Source organism: Drosophila innubila (genome assembly GCF_004354385.1).
Source record: "Drosophila innubila isolate TH190305 chromosome 3R unlocalized genomic scaffold, UK_Dinn_1.0 2_E_3R, whole genome shotgun sequence".
In the NCBI taxonomy this organism is placed as follows: domain Eukaryota; kingdom Metazoa; phylum Arthropoda; class Insecta; order Diptera; family Drosophilidae; genus Drosophila; species Drosophila innubila.
The window spans coordinates 27,430,251-27,455,342 of record NW_022995380.1 but is presented as its reverse complement, the minus strand read 5'-3'; the positions used below and the strand labels follow the sequence as shown (position 1 = coordinate 27,455,342).

The 25,092-nt window shown below is 37.2% G+C and overlaps 1 protein-coding gene and 1 long non-coding RNA gene across 2 annotated transcripts in view; both read left to right on the top strand.

Annotated features, from left to right (window-relative positions):
* The first annotated feature begins 1,084 nt into the window (after window positions 1–1,084).
* On the top strand, window positions 1,085–20,719 carry LOC117790942. Its single transcript, XR_004618008.1, has 2 exons — window positions 1,085–1,382; window positions 20,500–20,719. It is a non-coding gene; the product is annotated as an uncharacterized LOC117790942 (long non-coding RNA).
* Window positions 20,720–21,073: 354 nt separating this feature from the next.
* LOC117789500 overlaps window positions 21,074–25,092 on the top strand; it is a 71,611-nt gene continuing 67,592 nt past the window's right edge. The window contains 1 exon segment of the mRNA XM_034628531.1: window positions 21,074–21,308. Coding sequence (XP_034484422.1) covers window positions 21,074–21,308 — 235 coding nt within the window.

The window sequence follows — 25,092 nt, the reverse complement described above, 5'->3', positions numbered from 1 at the left end:
TAGTCTGTGTAGTAAGAGGCAAGTTTGAAAAAGATTATGCTCATTATTGAAATTGCTAGTCTTAGATTTTAACAAAGAATACAGTAAGTAAATAAGCTCTAGTCAAGCCTTATGAAATACAAATAGCCAAGTACTTGAACTAGTTATTTAAATTTGCGTTTGCATTGACTCGAGTGCTGTACGAATGCTCAGGAAAGTCACAAAGCTAAAATAAAAGTGCTTGGGATAGGCCCACTTCTCAGTGCCTCAAGCATCATCAAGTCAATGCAATTGCAACCAAAACAAACTCAAAATGTCGAGTTACGAGCCACGAGCCACGAGCTCTAATATGAATTTTACTTTCATTCGGAATTGAGTGAAAACGACACTGTACATCGTGACACTTACGACGAGGACGAACGAATTAAAATATCCCTGTAACGTTGCTCGCTGGCGATGGCCGAGCGCAAGGATATTTCGGGACTCGTGCCAGTTTTTGCCAACAGCGCTGCTCAGTTTCGTATTCGTATCGGAACGTGGCGCTACACCGTGCTCAAGGATATACGCGCCCAGAACAACACCAGGCACCAAAGCCAAAGCCAAAGCAAACAAACAACAAAACAAAAAAAAAAAAAAAAAAAAAAAAGAAAAGCACAACCGAGTTAACTGTCTCTGTGTGTGTCAGTGCGAGTGTGCGAGAGTGAGTGTCACTTTGTTGTTGGCCATTTAATTTTTATTAGCGTACGCGATGCGTCATGAAACAAACGAATTACAAAACACCGAACGCCAAATCCTATATGACAAATACAATAAATGAGAAATTAATTATTTATTAAATTTGGCATACATATCTCTCTATATATATATACGCACACCGGAGTGCTGTTATCTTAACGCTTGATTGAAATGTAAAATAGATATTAAAAATTGATGCTTCTCGGCAAGTTGGTTGCTGTTGTTTGTTCTTAACAATTGTAATCTTCAGACCACGCGACGGCACTGTAGTTTGAAGCCGGTCTCAAGGATCGACCGGTTAACTGAGTCCTTGTTCCGGTCGCAGCCGTGCGTGTGTATGACTTTATTAAAATTGTAAATTGTAAATTGTAAATCCACAACGTTGGCTAAAAGTATAACGCGCGTGTTCAACTCGAGGTTTTTTACACATTGTTTGTCGACTTTCATAAATAATTATATTCGCCTCACCATCGTTGTCGCCGTCGTCATTTCCCGGTCTTCGTCTCGTTTGTTGAGCTCCTTATCGCGATTAAACGGCAACTGAAAATGCAATTTCATTAAATATTTTCCAATGCACGGTAACGGTAGATCCTAGCTTAACGCACATGTATATACGTGTGTAAATACAGGCTCGAAAGTATTAAGCATTCGTCACGTTGGCTCCCAAGGTAATTGTCAATGTTTATTGAGCGGCTTGCATTTAAATCACTTTTTAATAAAGTGTGCATGTAAGTCGAATAATTATTCATCATATTTCCATTGTCAATCACTTGTATTTCAACACAGACCTACAAATATTATACTTATATGGCAAATAAGTTCAACAAAAAACCTTCCTTTATATGTACAAGTTTTTATAATTAAAAGTTTTTCAATGGTTTTTTTTTGTTTTTAAATATATTTGAAATATAATATGCAGGATACTTAAGCTTAAAGCAGCAATATGTATTGTTTTCATATTAATTTTTTTATTGGTTATATGTATAACATTTCATAGCACGAGTTCAATTTCAGTTATCGGGCAATTATTTTACGTGCCTGCAAATTGAACAACATGCTAGGCTCTTTTGGGTGTGCCGTAGACTCAATGGCCATACCAACTCCGACCCTAATTGCCGGATAACGACCGTTTACTCACTTTGGCTTATATCATTTAAACGTTTCATGCAAAATTCTTTGCAATTCTGTACAATAAACCGAGCGTGGGAATGTTTTTATATAACGTATTTCTCATTTCAGTTACAAATGTCTGTGATGTGTGCTTTTAAAATCAATTCCACGAATCTGTAATTACTGTTAATATCTCACTCATTGCAACCGGTTTACTTCATTACGCAGAAGATTATTTCAATTGTATAACTAAATTAACTCGAAATTGAAAAAGTTCTGTGAAATATTACGAAGTATGTTTGGAATTCGCAACAGCATTTCAATGTTACAAGTGATAAATATTATGGAATATGTGCAAGAGGCGAAGTCAGTTATCTGTCGGTGCTTCCATAAAGAGCTCCTTACAACAAGTCAAAACATTTGCCAAAAAACCAAGAGCTAAACTCAGCTTCATGTAGAGACGTAGACAGATACGAGTATTCAAGCCAACTGGCTTATTTATCTGAGCAAAGGGTAAGCACTTTGGCCACACTCAATGCATAGATTGCGAGGGAAAGGGGCAGGGAAGACCCCAGACTATAAGCTGCATTCACCTTTTTAGCCAACTGCACGTTTTATAATATTTATGCATTTGCCAGCCAACTGGACCAGCACTCATGAACTGGAAGCTGAGCGGCTGAGAGGCTAAGAGGCGGCTTGAAAAATCGCGCTGAAGTGTGTGTAGAGTATACACACAACGTACACACACAGCGTATGCTGATATGTACCATATTGCCAAAAGTAACACTCCACACTGAAGTGCAGCATTCAGGATGGTGCATATTCTAGTGCCAAGTGGCAGGATGGTAGGCGCATCTAAAAATTACATTTCAAAGTATTTTGCTTTTGCATGGAACTGAATAAATACAGAGGCACCTAAGCAAACATGAGAACCAGATCAAAAGTAACAGCCATAACAGACTAGTGGGAATAGTGTCATAGTCAGGCTGATAGCAACAGATGCCACAACAATTGCCATTTAAATGGACAACAAGAAAACAACGACAACAACAACAACAACAACAATAACAACAACAGCAGCCACAACAACAACTAGAAGCTGTGCACAAACAAGGACTGAAAAACACTGAACACGCATGAAAATAAAATCACTCAGCCATGATATAAGATAGAATTAAATGTAATTTTAAATGTACATTAGAGTGGATCAATTTGTATGGAGTTAAAAGAAATGCTCAAAGCGCTTATGAAAATCGTAATCTACGATGAATTCTAAGAAGAATTGCCCAAGAAGCCATGGGTCTTGATCTAATATCAAGCTTCAGCTTTTTACGGAGAAGTTATGCCTATTTCATATATTGGAAGTTGTCTGTTAGGTAGAACTTACCTCTTAAACAAAAAAATAAAATAAAAAACCCAAATAGTGGGCGATTTTTGATAAGTAAAGAGATAAAAAAAAATAAATAAATAGATAAGAAGCTTGACAAAAGTGCTTATGTTTAAAGTTCAATTTAAAAAAAACTCTTTGGGACCGCGAACTAATTCTAATCTTATAATTAATCATATTTTGGCCTCTATCTGTGGCTTTAAATATATTTTTTTTGGGTCTTGAATCAATATCGAGCTTCCACTTCTTACATAGAATTTATGCCTATTTAATTTATTGCTAGTTGCCTGTTGGGTGGAAATTACCTCTAAAACAAACAAAAAAAAATTAAAAACCCAAATAGTAAGCGATTTTTGATGAGTAAAAAGATAAAAAAAAATAAAAATAAATAAATAAGAAACTTGACAAAAGTGCTTATGCTTAAAGTTCAATTAATTCTTATCTTATAATTAACCATATTTTGGCCTCTATCTGTGGCTTAAATTTTTTTTTTTTTTTTATGATACAACTTCTCTGTATAAAGTGGAAGCCCTATATTGTTTTAAGATCCAAGGTTTCTTGGGAAATTCTTCTTGGAGTTCATCGTAGATAACGTTTTTCATAACCGCTTTGTTGCAAAAAAAATTGACCCACTCTAATGTACGCATATTCAAATTGCACAGAGACACAAAGTAGATCCAACTACATAGCCAGCTTACATATTACTGCAGCTAAACAATTTTGGACAGTGTATCATCAAAGCAAGTGAAGCAAGAGACATGCGTACAGTGGGACAAGTCTGCACATCTGTCACCACTAACAACAACAACAACAACAACAACAACAACAACAACAACAACAATCAGAATTGATCCATGGCTTGGCATTTTAACTACTTTCTATTTCTTGGTCGTAAAGAACTTGGTTTTATAAACAATTCCCATGACCATGCCCAGACTAACGCCCATGACTTTGTGTTGAACTGTTGCAGTGACCGTTTGTTTTGCTTATTCCCATTTGTTGCTTGCTTACAGTTGTCCAAATTTATTACAGCCACTGGAGAAAGAAACGGCAAACTTTCATCTATGCCAAGCTGCAGCAACATTTTTGTACTTTTATTTTTCCTTTCACTGTATTTTTCTAGGTTTTTTTCCTTAGATTTGGCGCTTGTATTTTGGCCTTTTGTCACAGAGCTTTAACACATAAAAATGTTATTGCCCGATATGTAGTTGTAGCTTATGCTGATTTGTGTTGACCTAGAATTGTTGCATTGCCAAGTGCTGCACACAACAACAACAACAGAAACACGAATGAAACAAAAGAGAGAAAGAAAAGTCATGAAATGTTATGGCTTTAAGACTGATTTAGGTGCAATTCGAATCCCAGTCTATGCAAATTTCAAGCCAAGAAAAAACGTGATGCACATAAAATTCCTCTTGAAACTTGTGATATAAAACATGATATGAGATTCTAAGCGACTCATTTAATAAATTTAAGAATATGCTATAAATATTATTGTAAGAATAAAAAAACGATAACTTAACTCGGTTGTTTTTACTTCGATTTAATCACTTACTCAACTGGCCACTTAACATTTTAAAATTGCTGCGGAGCATAACCTTTTTCCATTCCCTAAGATTTTAATAGCTGCTTTTAACACTCACTAAGTCCGTTGAAAACGTTTTAGCAGGTTTTCTCTCATCAACATTACACTTAATTTGCCTAACCAAACTGCCCCGAAATAACGATCTATGGACTTTTCTAACACAAATACAAACACAAGAGCGCACACGCACACACCTACACACACACACACACCCAAACACACACACTCGCTCATTTAGCAATACACACTCAAAGTTTGCTCAAAGTTTTAACGGTTATCTGTTGTCTATCAGCACATTTTATGCGATTTTGTTTACCTATTTTAATGAGAACCAAAAAATACTCGCACAAAAGAAAAAAGACAGAAAGGCGAAAATGAAAATGAAAATGAATAAACTGGGCCGTAAAACCCAACGAAAAACCAGGTCAAAGTAAACAAAATGAAATAGAACGAAAATTTATGCAAAACTCAAAAAAAACGCACAAAAAGTGCGACTAAAATCAACTGCAAGTGCCTCATGTGTATATAGTGTGTGTGTGTGTGTGTTGTGTGTGAAAATAGCGTGTGTTGTATCAAATTTAAATACACAACAGTAAAATAATGAATTCTTTTGTTTATGCTTGCCTCTCATTGTTCATGTGGGCGTTTTAAAGGAAGAAAAACACAAGAAAAACAAACAAAGAAAAAAATAAAACAATGTGCAGAGAACACGGCAACAAACATATAAAGAAATATTTGAACTATTGTAAAGAATGAGATGCAAAACCGAATTAAAAACAAGTATGCGAATATATGGAAATTAAGTATAGTACTAGTAGTTGTTGTTGGCTTTGACAACAGGAAATGTACTGCAACAAAATTGTAAATTACTTCACTTGCAGCTGGTAAACGATGCAATGTTGATTCTCTCTGTCCAATAAATTATTAAATGCCTCGAACCTTGTCTGGTCTGGTCTGGTCAGAAACCATTTCAATGGCTTTCCAGGTTCCTTTTGTTGCTCGGCTAATTGCACGCCTTTGTGTTGAAATACGAAAAAGCAATTAAACTTTTGTATTCAGCTGTGAAGGCTCACATAATTACACAGCAACAATAAGAAAAATAAGAAACCAAAAGAAAAAAATGTAAAACATACCAAAAGAATTATAATTTGAAGCGCTAATAACAAAGAGCGTAAGAGGCGCAAACAGGAAACTTTTGTTTCGGTCATGAAACTGGACAAGGTGCTTAGTTGAAGGATGTTTAGAATACTTCCACTCATGAGTTCCGTGCGCACAATTTCTGCCGACTGAATGCTAATAGCTTTATGCTCATATATTTAGAAAGACACATGCTCTGGATCTGAACCAACCCCTGCAAATGGCTATCAATAAAACATTGCCTACTTTCAGGGGCGTTCTTTTAGCCCATCACTTTAACTAGTCCTCACACTCACACATACAAACATACAGCTTTGACTTGTGTGTTTATATTTAGCTTATTCTCAGCATTTTATGTTGCCACAAATTGTGTGATGGGTTTACATGAGATACACCTGAGTTGGCCTCAAATTTACCGCGCAAATAAAAGTAAAAGCAAATAATGCACAGCAAACATTTCATTTAAACAATCAACGTCAATGATCTGTAAACAGCAATGAAAAGGGTTTTTACTACACACACACACACACACACACATTCATCACATTTCGGTTGCAAACAAAAGGCGTGCACACATACATATATGCATACATCATACATACACATACGTAACATGTATGTATTGTCGTTGGCGGCCATTGTGCATCACATAAACACACACTTTAAAAACACATCAAGTATACGTAGCGTTGCTTGGGCGTTGTGTATACGTGTACAAGACACATTTGATATGAAGGTTGCTCGCGGGTCGCTGCCAGCCCACAAGCCGTGAAAATGTTTTATTCAACGGCAACAAACCAAACTAAATAGAACAGAAAATTGTGTGTCTACAGTCAGAGCAGCCACACACACACACACACAACAGAACACAACAGAACACAACCAAACACTATACAACACAACGCATCACATCACACAACACAAGGCAACTTCTGCCCTCGAAGTAGCAAAAAAGCAGCCCCATTTTATTTTTTCACATTCCACATAACACACATGTAAAAAAGTACAAAAAAAAAAAACCCATCAACTTAATATAAATAAGTCGAGAGCTAAAAGCATTGTGCCCACGGCAATATGTGGGGCGTAAGCCAAAATAGCATTATATATATAAATCCTAAGCGACATATTTATGCTAATTATTCAACATCAGCAACTTGGTAATATTAAATTCCCATATTTAAAGGAATTTCAGTATGCAACTTAGTAATTTAGTGCTGAAATAAAATTAATTTTACTTATATTGACCAGAAGCTGCCTTAGCTTAAAACTACATAAAATCGACAAGGACATTTTGTATGTGCTTTTTTTTTTTGCTCTTTCTTAACACTGAAGTAAACACATGTTTGCAGCACAGACTCTCAGCCGGGGCAAGAAAGCAGACGCAAACACTCTTCGTCTTCTTATGACTACATGAAAATGCTCAAGTAATTATTAAGTGCTGCCTCTTTGCGGTGCATCTTGTCAGCCAGGCCACAACTTGGTTGCTACTTTTTTTTTGTGTGGTTGTCTCAATACTCGCATGCAAGAGGAAAAGACTAGAGAGAGAGAGAGAGAGAAAGAGCTGCATTTTTTTACTGCCATCTTGGCAAGTGCTGCTTGCCATGGGGCGTATGCGCAATATTTTTGAGGCCAAATGTCGCAGCCAGTGAGCCACATTGTCAACAAACTCGAGGGATTATCAGAGTCAACAAGACTGAGGCATCTTAAGTCCGCTAGCTGGCTAACTTGGCCATACACTGGATATTTAAATATGCATTTGCGAGGCAAACATTTGCTTGGCCAAATCAAATTTGAGTCCAAGCAACGGCTTTTGGTTTATTATAACAGTCTTGCCACAAGCTGGTAACTAATAATTTAATTTAATTTTAACATATATATACGCACATACCATATATACATGCGTACATACGAATTCTACTTGCGGTCATTTGTGCAGAATTTAAATTTAATTTTGTTAATTTATTTGAGGCAATAAATTGGGCAGTAAAGACACATGTCAAGTGGGCCAAACTGCATGGACATGTTAAAAATGCTCATATGTGTGCGTTTGTATGTGTGTGTGTGTATGTGTGTGTGTAAGTTGGCAAAATTAGTGCTCGCTTTAATTGAGTTTGTTAATATTTTAGTAATGGCCACTACAAAATTGCAGAGCCAAATGGCCAAATTGTTGCATGGCAGCTGTCAGGCAATGTTATGGTATAACTGTAGCTTATTTATGTGTGAATGTGTGTGTGTGTGTGTGTGTGTGTGTGTGCGTGGCAAAAACTAATTAACTAGCTCTCGTTTTATTTGTGTTTTTATGCTTTTGATTAATTTTGAACTATTAATATTTATGCTGATTTACATATTACGAATGTGTAGACTCGTATGTACGACAGCCGACAGTCGTCTGAGGGCATTTAGTTTAGCTGAGCAACCAGACAAATGTCGAGCACAAAGCAACGGGGGCATCCCTTTAATGTTTCCGGGTCAGTCACAGCAGTCACTTCCCTTGAGCTCGTTGTCGTCGCTTTTGTTTGTCAGCATGGACGATGACACCGGCAGTATGGCAGCCTGGCAGCCTGGCAGCCTGGCAGCCTGGCAGCCCGGCAGGCAACTGCACTGGTCTGGAATATAGCTTGATAGCAAACGCCGCCAGATGCGCTTTTTACACTGGACAACAACAGAGGCAGAGGCAGCAGACAAAGCGTCTGTCTGTCCGTCTGTCCGTCTGTCTGTCTGTCTGTCCGTCTGTCTGTCATTGCTGTGCACTTGAGTGACTAAGCTGATGCCGACCAGGCAGCCTAACAACTGCACTCTTAGCCCTCCCTTCTGTCTACATCATAGCCATATCCCGCTTACAGGACAACAACAACAGTTGCAACACCCACTTTTGGGCGGAACGGGGCGTCAGTGCGCATTTGCGTGTAGACAAATTGAGCAGGACATTGAATTGTCAGCAGACGCGGCAACCCTGGCAGGCAGCATCGGCTACGCAACAGCCCTTGACGGTCGGACGAGCAGAGCTGCTCCAGGCTCGCCCAGAATCCTGCTGCCTCCTGGTCCTTCTATGCAGTTGGTTGATTATATTGTTGACGTTGATGTTGATGAAGCATGATTTGGACTTTCATCTTTATTGCATTATACTTAAAAACTATTAGCGCCCGGCTGTGGCAGATCCTACAATGCCGTCCAATGCAGGGTCCTTTTTGCATAAAATGACTGCATTAGCTAAACTGACGTTGATGCGGCTTTGGATGCTGCTGTGAAAAAGGACAGCTCTGATTTAATAATTCAATGTGCACTATTAAATGGTTTATAGCATTAGTTTTGGTGCACTTTTAAGCAAATTAGAAAATCAGTCCAAGGACAGACTAAACAGAAATGAAACTACAACTTACTTAACTGTAATAAAATTGATTTTAATACGATTAAACAGAAGATGTTATTATACGAGTCGGAACGTTGTCAATAAATTATTATGCATTCAATTTTACCCATTTTAATGATCTTAATGTGGAATAATATAAATAAAATAGCGCTCGTTAACATGCATTATGCTTGTAAATAAATTTAACCAGTTGGAAAATAATGTGCGCCAGTCAATAGACAAATAGCTCTGCCCAAGGACCCGCCAACAAATCTACCACTAAATTGTTGAAAAGCTCGGCCAGCGTGAATCTTGATAGAGATAATTTATTAATACCATCAACGACAACAATAACAATAAAATGTAAACAAACGACTGACAGGCAGCAGGACGAGCAAGAGGAAGAAGCCACAAGGCAGTCGAAACAGTTATCATTGTTGTTGAATTTAAAACCCTTTTTACTAAAAAAAGGTGTTGCACGTCATTTGAGTTCATTTTAGCATTTCATTTGATACAAATCAAAATCGCGCATTTGAGAAATTTTTATTACAACTCAAGCAGCAGAAATTATAAATTGTAACCAACTGGTTGACCGCATCGTTGACTATTAACAATGGCCATTAGTTCCGGGTCTAAAAGGCGACTCATAACAAAGCAACAATTCAAGTGTGTCCTAATCAGTTGCTTTTGCATTGGCATCGTATCTATTGCCTGGCTGAACATTTATTCTTAATGTATATGTATTTGGCGAAACTGAATCCTCCATTCCTCTTGCTTTCCCCTGCTACACTTTCATCCCCTGCACTTTAGCAACCCCCAAGCGGCATTCTTATTTACAATGAGCTGACAGCACGCAATGGTAGCCCACATCGTAGCCATTGTTTGATTGTGATTTTCATGCTTAAAGTGCCAACAGCCATTGTGAATGATGATAATTATGATGTTGATAATGACGATAGACCGCATTCAGTTGTCAGTAATAACTCAATTGTGTTGATCTATAGCTTTCGATAAGCAAATAAATACCTTTAAATGTCCTTCTCCCATATTCGTGACTTATTTTTAGGCGCCTGTCTACTGATCAATTCAATTCCTCAGCGCCTTTGAAAAAACATTTAACACATGTCGTTGTGATAATCAGTCTTGCATTGTTTATGAGTATAAAACACTATATCATTTGTTTGGCTGCCACTGTATAGGCCATTTGCTTGACTCAAAAGCAATTTGGTAAGTGTCAAAAAGTGCCCAATTAACTTGTTACTCTTTGTCTGACTCGCTTTGTCAACAAATCAATCAAATTGAGTGAAAATTCAACAGAAAGCAGCCCTGCAAACAGTATTCTAGGCTTCTTCTGTCTGTGGTTCGAGTGGCAAATCAAACTTTTGCAACTATTTGAATTGTTATTATTTGAATTAAACTCTGCCTGCTTGAATGCAAAATGTTGATGTTGAATCAAGAAGGAGTAAAATTGGAAATTAAGAAAGTACTTTTAAGTAAAAGACTTTGCTTTTGACGGGCGGAGAATATCCTGCTACTAATTAAAATTTAAAGTTTATTGATGCTCAGATTCTACGAAATTGGCGCTTTAACTTTTTAGCACTGAAATTATATAAAGTCAACTTTATTGCGGATCCTTGCGCCACAATTCAAAATAATTTAGTTACCACCTTCGAGTGCAGGTGAAGGCGCCTGTCGAAAACTTTGCAACTTTTGGCCCCAACTGTTTGCACAATATTACACACTCACCCATACACACACACACACACACACACTCACACATTGTTGGCTAGTAAGTTGGGACCTGACAGCGTTGATTTACCATAACTCCAGACGACATTCGGACGTTATATTATTACAACAGCTCATCAAAGTTCAACGTTTCGATGCGTGCTTCAGCCACATCCAGAACCTTATATATTTCAACATACATACACTGAAAAAAAAATATCAACTTTTAAATCAAGAACATTCATATTAAATATTTTGTTCTTAAAATAAGACCATTTAAATTTCATATTAATATTACTAAGAATTTTAATCTCAAAAATAGATGTCCTTAATACAAGAATTATAGTTAATAATAAAGTGCCGTTTTTTAGTAAAATTTTTTAAAAAAATTTAATAAAATTTGAATGCAGACACAATTTAGACACCAAAGCGTGATCAGAATGACATTCCACTTGAAAATCGGTTGTATTTTGGCAAAGTTTTGACAGTTCGAAGTTGCTCAAGCCTCTGACCTAATAACTTTACAAGTCAAAATATTTCTTAATTTTCACATGATTTTTTACATGAAAATGAAAGGTCTCAGAATCAAATTTAAAGTATTGTTTTATACTAATTACAATATAAAGAGGTGATTAAAAGTGAAAACTTGAGATTTAAAATTTTGAATTTTCAAAATTTCAAAGGGGGGACCCTTACCATCGAAATCAAGTTTTGGTTGAAATAATTAAATATTTTAAATGAACAAAACTTAAATGCAGAATAAATAAGAGGCCAAAACATGATCAAAATGACATTCCGCTTGAAAATCGGTTGGGCTTTGACAAAGTTATGAAAGTTTGAAGTTGGTCAGACCGTGACATAACAACTCAACAAGTCAAAAAATTTTTTTCAATTTGACATGATTTAATTTAAATGCAGTATGTATAAAGAGACCGAATCATGATCAAAATGACATTCCGCTTGAAAATCGGGTCTGATTTGATCAAGTTATGATAGCTGGAAGTTTGTCAACTCTTTGATTTAGCATCTTTACCACAACCGTACCGGTAAGAGCGTTTCGGTTTTCGGTTTTTTAAAGAGAATTAATTTCGGTTACGGTTTCCGGTATTAAAAATGAAAAGGTATATGTCGGTTAAAGGTTCCGATACCGGTTACGGTGTTATTCCCTGACAAGAATACAAAACTATACGTTAAGAAATAATTTTTAATATATTTTTTTTTTAACTTAAATTTTAAGGACATTTATTCTTAAAATAATAACTTGGTCTTAGTTGAAATGTTCTTAAGACCAAAATGTTTTTTCTTACTTTAAGAATTTTATGTTCTCGACGCATTCATTTTTTTTATCAGTGTACACACACCCATTTATAAGTGTACATATATGTATAATACTTTTATATCAATGTTGATGTAGATGTCAGCGTCAGCGTCAGCGTTGGCGTTGGCGTTGGCGTCGCTAATGTAGATGTAAACGCTGCGCCGGCGTCTGCCCCAAAAGTCCCTAAGGCATGTGGCAAACGAGCCCTCACTTTTATCAAGCAGCCCGTTGGGTATTTGTGCAGCAGCAGCAATGGTAAACTTTGCCGAATGCCGTGCTCTGTGGTCGTGCTGCTATCGTGCTAACGTGCTATCGTACTAACGTACTATCGGGCTTGAGGCTAGAGCAGCTCACCTGCAACTCACCTGGCATTTAGTCAAAAAGTTTTTGCTTTCGATTTGCTGGTGTGCCGTGCCAGGCCGTGGCCAAAACGCAAATTGTTGAAAGTTTGCACTAAAGTCGTTGATTTCATAGCTGAGAGGTGAGCTCAACTCGTTGAGAAAGTCTACCAAAGTAGTTGACGTGAATCGAAGGCATGGCTAGGACAATAACTGCGAGCAACTGCCAAGGTATATATATGAGGAGGCAACTTAATTGAGTAAAGTTTCTGGCGTTGCGAATCCGAGCGAACCACTTGAAAGCGATGGCAAATGTTTCGATATATTGCTGTTGCTATTGTTCTTCACCGATTCCCCGCTCTCCAACCTCTCTGCTCTTCTCTGCCATGAAAATTATTTGTATAACGTAAAGCAGTTGGCAGCAGAAGCATGAGACAAGGAAGAGGAAGACGCAGCAGCCGACGAGCTCAAAAATAACTACACTGAATACTAGCAATAATTTCATGCAGCTTTTACATTACCTCCGCCTTCGTCTGACCAACGAACAGACTTCGGTCTCATCCTTTGCCGATGGGAGGCAACGAAACTAAAATCATGGCCCAACCCCAGAGATTTGAGAGTGAAGCAAATGCAGTCAAACAGTTGGCGTACTCAGGGGCTTTTTAATTGTCTGTTTGTGTGTCGGTCTGTGAGGGACAGGCTCTGTGTGTGTGTGTGTGTGTGTGTGTGTGTGTGAGTTTCAGTTAGAGAAAGAGAGGCAAAAGTATGCAATTTGATTGTTTTCTTGTAGCATAATGGTTTTGGTTTAGCTCCATTTCTAAATTTTGAGTTTGTATACTCTCTCCAAGAGGTAGTTCTGTCCATTAAACCTGTCTGGCAAATCCCACTGGATTTTCATTAGGATCAGCAGCCGATTCGATTGAGCCATGTCCGTCTGTCCGTCCGTCTGTCCGTCCGTCCGTCCGTCTGTCCGTCTGTTTGAACGCGTCGATCTTAGAGACCATAAGAGCTAGAGACTTCAAACTTGGTATGTAGGTTACTGGATACCGTACGCAGGTCAAGTTTGGTTCTTTTTTTGGATCGGACCTCTATATAAAATAGCTGCCATAGGAACGATAGATCAAAAATGAAGTCTTAGTATGAGAAACTTCTCCTTTTTGGAGATATCTCGACCAATCTGACACGATATATATCTGGGCTGGTATTATACATCCTGACCAAATTTGGTTCGAATCGGACCACTATATCATACAGCTGCCATAGAGACGGTCGGTCGACAGTCAAGTTTTAGTATGAAAAAATTTTAAGTTTTTTGTGATGTCTTAACCAAACTGATAAAATATGCAATATGGCCAAATTTGGTTCAGATTGGTTTCCTATATCATATAGCTTTCATAGGAACAATCGGTCGAAAATCAAAATTCAGTACAGAGTACCTGGGCACAGGGTATCCTAGTGTCGAGCGTGCCCGACTGTAGTCGATAACTTGTTTAATCATTAAAAACTACTCGAATATACGCATAGTAAATGTTCACATTAGGGTAAGTCCGCGTCGGATTGCCGCTGTTTCAACTGTTCCATTGTTGTTTCTTTTTGTTGTTGTAGCAGCGGAGCCACCACTCAATTTATGACATTTTGACAGCAGTTGTTGCAGTTGAATCAGAAAGTTGCTCTCCTGAGTAATTGCACAGCTTTTTCACTTACAAACGCGCAATTTAGTGGATTGCGTTTTCTGCCTTTGTGTGCATGTGTGAGTCTTCCATAGACACCCACAAAACACCAACCACACACACACACACACACAGTCAAACATATTTCTGTATATATATTTAAGCTTTAAGCTTGCACTGAGTACATTTAAGCCTTTAAATCAGAGCATTTCGTTGTCGATAGTTAGGTTTTAATAACTGTGGATAAAGTGGTTTCACATTGGTTGCTGTTTTTAACAGTTTGATAATTTGCTTCAAATTAATTGAAACTACTAACGAAATGATATGTTTAAAGTGAACTTGATAGAAAATTGCCATATGTCAAACAAAGAACTTAGTAATTTACACAATTTAGTGTAGGTATATGTTGCAATTACGTTTTGGAATATAACCGTGAAAAAGTTTCATAATTCGTTGTTATGCCAAGATGTTTTTCTTGGTTTTAGTAATCTGTAATAAAAACTTTTTGTAATGTAGCATCATTAATTTCGTTCCAAGCAGCAATTGAGAGAGTGCAAAGGCAAAAGCAATGTCAAAATTATAGCAGACATATACATATAAACCGAGTGTGAGTGCTTGATATGTGTGTGCATGAATCTACTCATATACACTCGTAAGTATTTGACTCGGCGTCAAAGTGAGCAAAATTCTGAAGTATGCTCCATTCCATGTTAGATGTGCGTGGGTGGATGTGATATTAATTCAACAAATTGTTGTTTAACAAGATGAGGAGGCACACAAGCAGCCGCTGTTGTCGCGGCAGTTAAAGTGTGTACCCCCAAACCTCCACCAAACCCCTTCTCCAATCTCCCTCCTTGACTCCTCGACCAAATATTCGCCGTGTTAATCGCTTTATGTGCAGCGCGTAGATGTCTTATTTAATGCAGCAACTGTGTGTGTGTGTGTGTGCTTGTGTGTTTGTGTGTGTGTGTGTGTGTGCTTGTGTGTACATCTTTGTGCGTACAACAACCTAGGGCAATATACGCACAGCTGCCAAAATATCTTACCTTCATTTCATGAAATGAAACAATTAGGACAAAAAGTTGCTTCGTGTCTGCTGCTCGTTGAGGCCAAGGAGTTCTTGTGTGTGTGTGTATGTGTGTGTGTGTGCTTGGGTTTGGCTCGGATACGTAACCCTTTTTTATAGCTCGACAAACATGTGTATGCTTGTAAACAAGGCAGCTGTATATGTATGTATGTATCTATATGTATGTGTATGCCTGTGTGCGTTTAATGACAAAATAATTAGAAAACTTTTTGTGTACTTTGTAGCTGAAGCTGTGCTGATGTGGCTGCTGTCTGCCTACACGCCCCTTCTCAGAATGTCCTCCCCACAGCATTACCCCATCAATGTCACCGCCAATTTGCTACTGAAACTTGTCTCTTTCTTTCTCTCTCTCTTTCTCTCTCTCTCTACGGTGCTTTCCCTTGGGTCTGTGCAACTAAATGCGATACTTGAATACAGTCGCACACATTTGCAAATTGTCCTGCACAAGGGCAATTGTAAAAGCAACAAGAAGATTTGGCAATTACCTGACGAAGTCTATAGCATTGACACTTTAGCGACAGGACTGAGTTGCTTGGGGGTGGGAAAAAAAGGTAATTCAAATGCTATGTTAATGTGAAATTTTAAGTTAGGTTGGCATATTTCACTTTGACACTGTGTAATCCTCTTCAAGGCGTTTGAGTTATTTTTAAGGTGTGGTTGGGCTCGATTTATAAAAGGAAAAGCAATTCTTAAAGCACTCACACTCACACACACACTCGCATTTAATTGTTGCAGTCCGCTTTGAGAATCGCTGATGTGTTATTGATTTTTAATTATCATTGAATTAATTCAATTACGAGTTATTAAAATCCACAGCGTTCAGTCGAGTGTAGCTAATTACTTAATAAGTAAACAGAAGCTGCGTTTCAACTGCTTTGGCATATTATTGAACTTGGCATCGTGTGATGACAGTGCCACTTGGCATTCAGCAATTAAATACTTGAACATATGCCACACATTGACTACTTAAGAGAAAAGCGGCAAACATTGATGCAAATGTTGGTAAACAGGTTGCCAGCCAAATTGAATGCTAGGTAAACATAATATATGTCCAAGAGCATGCTTCACTCCTACTGGCCTCTTTGGCAATCCGTGCTGCCATTGCCATCAGGCGGCCCACACGGCGTATGCGTAACACAAGAGTTGCTAGTCACGAAACTGGCACAGCACAACGTGGCAGCTTTCAAATGGTTCAACTTGGTATTTTCCTGGCCGGATGATTGTGTGCGTGCAGATGTTTTTATTGGAGTGCGTGGCAAAACACTTTAACTTGTTTGAACGCTCGAATGGTAACTGGGCTATGTCGTCTGATGGCTAACAGACTCGTACACTGGAAAAAAGACCAACTTTTAAAATCAAGAACATACATCTTTACTTATACTTAGAATATTAATCGAAAAAATTAAGAATAAAAATCTTAAATTATTAGGAAAGTATAAATATGTACTATTTTTTTATGGTTGGAAAAACCGCCTCAGCTGTGAAGCAGTAGCTACCGGCTCGAGTCCCGCTCATAACAAATTAAAATAACATTTACAAAATTACTAAGTTTAGGACAGAATAAAATGTTTTTTAAATAGTTTTTTCATAAGAGAAAAAAATTTACAAACATTTAAATGTAGAATCAATAAAGAGGCCAAATCATGATCAAAATGACATTCCGTTTGAAAATCGGTTAATTTTTGATGAAGTTATGAGAGATCAAAGTTTTTGAAAAAATGTCAAGGGGTATGTATGGAAAATTGGATGATGGATGGCTTAGTATCGAAAAAATATTAAATTTTTTAGATAATACAAATTTAAATGCAGATTTGATTTAGAGGCGAAATCATGATCAAAATGACATTCCGCTTGAAAATCGGTTAATTTTTGAGTAAGTTATGAGAGATCAAAGTTATTGAGAAAATGTCAAGGGGTATGTATGGAAAATTGGATGATAGATGGCTAAGTATCGAAAAAATATCAAATTTTTTAGATGATACAAATTTAAATGCAGACTTAATAAAGGGGCCAAATCATGATCAAAATGACATTCCGTTTGAAAATCGGTTTATTTTTGATGAAGTTATGAGAGATCAAAGTTTTTGAAAAAATGTCAAGGGGTATGTATGGAAAATTGAATGAAAGATGGCTTGATGGTTGAAAAAATATTAACTTTTCTAGATAAAAAAAATTTAAATGCAGAATAAATTAAGAGGCCAAATCATGACCTAAATGACATTCCGTTTAAAAATCTGTTAGTTTTTGATGAAGTTATGAGAGATCAAAGTTTTTGAAAAAATGTCAAGGGGTATGTATGGAAAATAAAAAAAAAAGTTTATAAATAAAATCATTTTTAATTTTTGTTTCTTTTTCTATTTTATTTTAAAAACATTTATTCTTAAAACAAAAACTTTTTCTTATTTAAAATGTTCGAAAAACCATTATGTGTTTTCTTAATCTATGAAATTTAAGTTTTCAACTCATTTTTTGACCAAACTTCTTAGTTTTGTGACATTTATTTTTGAAATTTAGATTTTAGAACATTTTTTTGTAACAGTGTACACACACACAAACACACATACATTTGAGTTCACATTGAAATAAAAGCAAACAGCAAATGGCCAACAATTGTGGCCGCAAGAAAGACTAGACAGCAAACTTGCACTTTCACATATGCAGTGAAAACTGATCTATTTAACTGATTACTGAGACTTAATTAAAGTAGCAAGCTTTACAATTACCTAAAAGCATATTTGTGTGCCTTGTTCAGCAATAGATTTAGATTATAAGAATGAATGAATTCGGATTCATTTTATCGATGCTTTACTGCAGAGATTCCCTCAAACAAGGTAAACTAACCATTAAATGCTTAAAAGGGCCATGGAAACACACACACACAAACACACACACACACACACATCCCCATGCACTCTCCATATGTGCCTAAGTATTTGCGGTGGGTGGATAGGAAAAAGAAAAAGTTGATTGCAAACTTTGTTGGACCACGTGTACCTACGGTAAAAGCTTCAGCTTTTGGGTCGCCAGTTGATTTTCAACAGCTGAGTAGAGTTTATTTTGGCCAGGTGGACAAAACAGCTTCCCAAACTGGTATGGTATGGTATGGTATGGTATGGTACGGTATGGTATGGTATGCTATGGCATACATTTTTACTGCGTGCCTGCGATAGCAGTTACCTGTTACCTGTTTCTTCTAGCCGGTCCACTTGGCCAAGTCGAGCGTGAAATGTTGATGAAGTAACCGGTAACTAGTTACATGCTACAAACTAGATGCTACTGAGTGTTAAGCTGCCAAAACTTTGTTCAGTTCGGTTGGCTTTGTCTAAGCACAAATTAGTTGTTCAGCAGGTGAACAACAAAGGGAACATGTTTACAACGTTTGGCTTGGTTTTATTTTTTATTTTTTTTTTTACATTTTTTAGTTTTTTTGGGCAACAAATGGTCAAAAGTTTATGTTGTGCATAAAACAAATTTATGTATAGTTAGCTGCTTGTTGCACTTTTTTATGCCACTTGTCCCATATGCATATAAAATAAAGCGATAAAAAAATTCACAAAAAATAGAAGAACCAAAAAAAAAAAAAAAAAAAACATGCAAAAGTAAAACAGCAAAAGTTTTGCAACTAGAGCATGACATGATGCAGAGCCACAGCCACAGGCAGAGTAGAAGCAACAGCAACAGCAACATCCAACAGCAACAGCCACAGGCAAAGCGGCAGCAACAGCAACAGCAACAACAAGAGCCACATGCTTGCACTGTTACAAGTACAACTAGAATAACTGCCGAACAGGATTCAGTTGCAAGGACAATATAACCATGTTAAACAACAATCAGAGTGGAAATACAAACCACTCGCTGGTAATTTTGCATGCAACGCTTAATGTCTGTGGCTAAAGTGGCGCTGATTTCGGCAGACAACCTTTTTTATATTTTCGGTTTTTTTTTTTTTTTTTTTTTTTTGTTATTCTGTTTGCTTTTGCTTTCAGACTATCCACCCGACAAAAACTTTAGCGACACAGTTTCGCCCGCGGCAACAGCAACAACAACAACAGCAATGCCAACAACTACAAGTGCATCAAATTAAACGAAAACTATACAGCATTTGCTGCAGCGGCATTGGCGCACTCGAAAATTTGAGTGAGTGGCTGCCTGCATTAAAAATCAGACTGGCTGCAGGCAAAGGCAAAGGCAGAGGCACAGAGCCACAGGGGGAGGAGCAGAGAGAAGCAGGGAAGAGCAGGGAGGGCATTGCAGAGCAGGCGGGGAAAAGGCCGACAGCCGTTCGTGAGGCGTTTGCCAAAATGAACAACACTATGGCGAAATCCGAGCTGTTTTCGGTTGTTCTTGTTGTTGTTCCCGAAGTTGTTGTTGTTGTTGTTGTTGCTACTGCCGCGTTGTCTAAAGTTTGAAGTGCGCATAATAAGGCTGGCAACGTCAGGGAGCAGCCAAACTATGGCAAATTAGTCGCTGCGGATTGTGGGCGATAGGGCGTTCACATGGCGTAGCTTGCCCAAAAAAGTAGGCAACACTTTTTCTGCAAACGCCTTGAAAGGCTATTTAAATTGGTGTTGGAGTATGTGGAAGAAAGCGTGCTTACTTGTAAAAGTGAAATTAATATCACTTTCATTACCAAATGCTTAACGGTGTTCTTTGACAGACTTATTATAATATAGCTTAAATTCGCTACCTTATGAATTCGCGTATTTTAATTTTATTTTTAATTTCTTTCTTTTCAGTTTATAATTTGTATTTAATATTAATTTTAAATTTAAATTCTTAATATTATTTTTATTCTTAGTAATTTTTTCTTTGCCGACTGCATTTAGTCAAGCACAAATAAATAAATAAATAATAACAAACTAATCCATTTTAACAAGAGTCTTTAGTAGAATTTCCATTTAAATTTTGTATATGTTACTATCGTTACTCAGAACTAATTGAATTATTAGTGCTCTTATGGACATGAAATTGCACTACTTTGTAGTATTAGTTTAAGCTTTTTATCATTTCATAAAAACAATTCATAATTAACTCTTAATTCTGTGTCTCTCTCTCTAATTCTTTGCTCTTTTCCAGCTTGTTGAAGGATTATGTGCAAGCGCGTAGAGTGGCAGAAAAGAAAGCAACGGAAACTGAACAATGCAACAATTTGCACACAGCACACACCTCAATCTGCTGCGGCGTCAGCAGCAACTGCATAAAAGTTATGCTCAAGGCAAAAACTGTACATGAAACAACTTAATTAGCTGTTTGTGCGAGCAGAGCAAAAAGCCGCGCATTGAAACGAGCTTGAGGAGAAAGTGGAAAGTGGAAAGGAGAAAGGAGACGGCAAAACTGGGGCAACACGAAGCTAGAAGAAAGACGGCATTACAGAGAATTCCAAGAAATATTTGTTCATTTTGCTTCATTAGTGTTAGCGAGATGTTTTGGGCCAAAATGGGCAACGGCTGCAACAGCCAGAACTCGTCCAAACTCTGAGCTCACTCCCAGTGAATAATTGTGTGCATTTGTGTGTGTGTGTGTGTGTGTGTGTGTAAAGTGCTGCATATTTCAGCATTTAATTTAAAGTACTACAAGATAAATAACGAATCTAAACGAAGACTTAAAAGTCGGCAAATATATTCTATACTATATTCTAATGTTTAACACAATGGATTTGCTGAATTTGAAGGCTGCGCCAGTTGGCGATGCAACTAGGACTAGAACTGAAAGGAGTTCGCGCACTTCCGGCACAGCAAGGACTTCCACAATGCACGTAACAACTTCCTATGGTTACAAATCCGGTGCCAGGACAGCGTATTTGGCGTTATTCACATTGCTCGTACTCGCAGCGCACATCAATATTACTTCCGGTCAAATCGATTGGGATGACGACGATGATCCAGGTGAGTAAGTGGCATGCGAAATGAGAATATCTATAACAAAACATTCATCGTGCACAATGACAACAAAAGCAAAGCTCTCTCCATCGTACATGGGTCGCTACACCTTAAGCGCTGTGATTTGCATAAATTTTCAACTTTTTTAACGGCAGACAATAGTTGAATGGAATGAAATAAAGGAATATCAGCAACAAGAGAGAGAGAGAGAGAGTGAGAATAGAAGGGAAAAGTTAGAACCTAAAACAGACAGCAACAGAAGCGATTTTCAATTGGATTTCGGTTATGTTTTTGTAATTAAGTTATATTGCGTATTACGTATACGTATACGTATACGCCCTGGTAGCCGTCTGGGTTGCAAGAGTCTTTTAATTAATCGCAGATTTATAGCTTGAGGTTGCACGAGTATTTTTAGCTATATATATGTATACAAAAATATATGTATAAATGGTATTTTAATTATTCAAAAGCTACAATTTAAATATTTAATGAATTCATAAGTCTGACAGTTTAATTGCAAGAGTTTGCCATAACTTTGCCGTGGGTGTGTTTCGGAAGTCGGGCACTTGAAGTAAGTACCAGGGGCAGAGGAAAAGTGCGAAAGGGTTCTATAAGAGATACATTTATTTATTTACATTTCAATTTGTGGGCCCCGAGGCACAAAAGTTTTTTGTAGCAAATCGATTAACGAAACAATAAAGTATAATATCTATAAATAAATGTAAGCAAAATCAATAATAAATATTTGGTCTATTTTTAATTAAATATTAAGTCTGTTGATTTTTTATGGAATGATCAGTCACTTAAGATTCTAAATGCCAAAAAAAATGTACGCTAATATTTTGGCTTCAACTTATTGGTTGATTATTTTATAAACAAAATTTGTGCTCTAAAATGTGAAAGTTTACCAGATTAGCATAGGTACAAGAAGCATTGACCTCTTTTAGAATTGTGTGGTGCTGTATTTAGACTTTTTGTAATTATTGTTGAAATGAAAGTTCTTTGTGTGCCAAAATCACGGACATTGTCTCATCTATCGATTTTTGCCCATTGTGCGGAATATAACACACACGCTTTTAAGCTAACGATGCAAACTGAAAATGTTGACAACAAACATTTTTCAAGCTGTGCACACGTTGTCCTTTCTGTCGCTTTTCGGTTGGCATTATTGTTGCTGCTTTTCCGTGAGGTAGACCAGCCTTGAACAAATACACACACAACTGCACACAGCGTGTGCTGTGACAACCATCAAACCGACGAGTTGATGGCCTGATGGGCTCTTCGTTTAAACAGAAACAAAATACGAGAATGTAGACAGCCCGCTGTGATTCCATTTTCCATTTTCCATTCTCCCTTGCCGTTTACAGCATAGTAACGCTTTTCGTTTGAAAAATATGATTTTGAATAAATTTTGCTATGAACGCTGCGGTGTGAGTCAAGGCTAAGATAAGCGAAGGACATTAGCTCCTTCTTGTGTCTCAAAGCGATGTCCTGTAGATCTAAGAATGTTGCGGAAGTAAAAAAAATTACAGACAAGAATAAGTTCCGACTGAAAAATATACTTAACTTAATTTAAAGGAGAAGGAAAATGGAAATAAATATTCTGTAAGATATGATTTAAGTAGCGAAATCTAAACAATGATATAGAGGCTACCAATATAAAAGATAAACAGCGGAAATGTCTCTCACTAGCTGTTTTCTAATTATATGTGCAGACTTTAATATACCCGTTCTTGAGATTTTATGTTTGCAGGGCATAAAAAGTCACAAGTTTACGCAAGTTTTCTGTATGCTGAGCTATAAACAACTGACTTCCCGCAACCAAAACTGTAAAATTATGAAATCATAAAAATATTTTTACGATTGCATAAAAAGTTGTGAATATGGGAGGGGGGCGTGGCATACAGTGAGCGCCAGCCTAGACACCAGCCGTGTCGCAAAACAATTGCGTGATAGCACAAAATTTAACTCCAGACGTACTTGTACGATGACTTCATTAATTATCAAACAGCCGAGCTTGAAAATGGCAAAGAGCGTTGAGTCTAAATAGTTTTGCCCCACCCAAGCCGTCACCCCTCGATTCCTCGTTCCCCCCTCATGACTTTTCGTAGCTAAAACTCAACGCCATATATTCGAATTACGCAGGCCAAATGGTCGGGAATAGTTTTGGAAGGCAAAAACCACATTTGAACGATTCCATTAAATGTGTGGCACACACATGTGGCAAACAGTCCCTTTAACCCTTACTCGTATTAGCCGTGGCTTCCTTTTGGCCATAATTCATGTTGCTTTCATTTGTTTTGATTAGCAAATTAATGCCGCGTGATCTCGGCTCTGGACTTGAATTGTTTTTGTTTAGCTAGCGAATTAACTTTGCGTATACATAATCATAACGTGACTCGAGTAGGCCAATAAAATTTGACTATTTTTACACACACTTGCCTCCTATCAGCTATCTCATTCGCACTCTGTTGCTCCACTGTGCGTGTTTCACTTTGCCATGCATACGAACCTGTGAAACTGTATAACTACTTTTATAGAACACAACACAAAATTTTAATTTATGCCGTGTTGAGTGCGTTATGCCCCAATTCTTGGCCCGGAGTGTACAAACTTTAGAATGCGTGGTTGCTGCCACATAAAACGCAACTAGATACTCGCCTATTCAGATACTTTAACGAACAGCGACCCAGTTGTATGTGTGTGAGTGTGTAGATGTGAGTGTACACTGAAAAAAAACACCAACCAAGTCAAGAAAATTAATCTTAAATATTTTGTTCTTTAAATAAGAACATTTTAAGATAATATTACTAATACTATGAATATTAATCTAAAAAATCGCAATATATATCGCAATCGCAAATATAATTATGTCATATTTTATTTGAAGTTAATAGTGGTAAAAATCTAAAATTGTTAGGAAAGTATAATTATGTCATATTTTATTTTAAGTCAATAGTGTTACCGTGGCGCTCTGGTTAGAGACGCCGCTTCATTTGTGAAAAAGCAGGCAAGGGTTCGAATCCCACTCGTTACAAGTAAAAACAAACAATAAATTAACATTTAATAATATTAATAGTGTATATAAAATTATCAAACCAGAATAAGACAATAAGAAAAGTTTCAAAATTTTCTTTATATTTTTTAAACTTTAACTTAAATCTTTAACTATTTTAATTTTAAGAACAGTTACATTTATAACAAGAGCTTAGTCTAATTTGAAATGTTCTCAATGTGTTCTCAATGCATTTTTTTTTACCAAATGTCTTAGTTTTGAGACAAAAATCTTTTTTAACAGTGTATTCGTATATTGCCGCTATAAGTCAAACCTCAAATCGGCACTTCTGGCTCGCGTTCTATAGCTCATTTTGTTGTCGTTCACTGCTCGTCGTTGATTGTTGCCACTGTCGTTCCATGGCGCAACAAAATGTTGGATTTTCTCTAGACACGCGATATTTGACATCGAAGGGGGTGAGAGGGGGGCACGGCAGAGAGTAAATGAGGCAGCAGCAGACGTGAATACGTATGTACAAATTATAATTCATATTACATATTTGATGAAACACATTCAATCATTCGCCTTTCCTTCTTGCCTCTTTGACTGGCCGCCAAAAGCCAAGCCAATAATTACGCATTGTTGCCGTGTGGTTATTTTTAATGATAAATGACCTATGCCAAAGTGTTGGTAATTTTTCGGAGCTTACACCAAAAATTTAACTTAAGGGCTGTTTATTTGTTAGGTGGCGGTGGCGCCTCTCCTCTGTTGGGTGGTGTCTGTGGGCGTGGCACT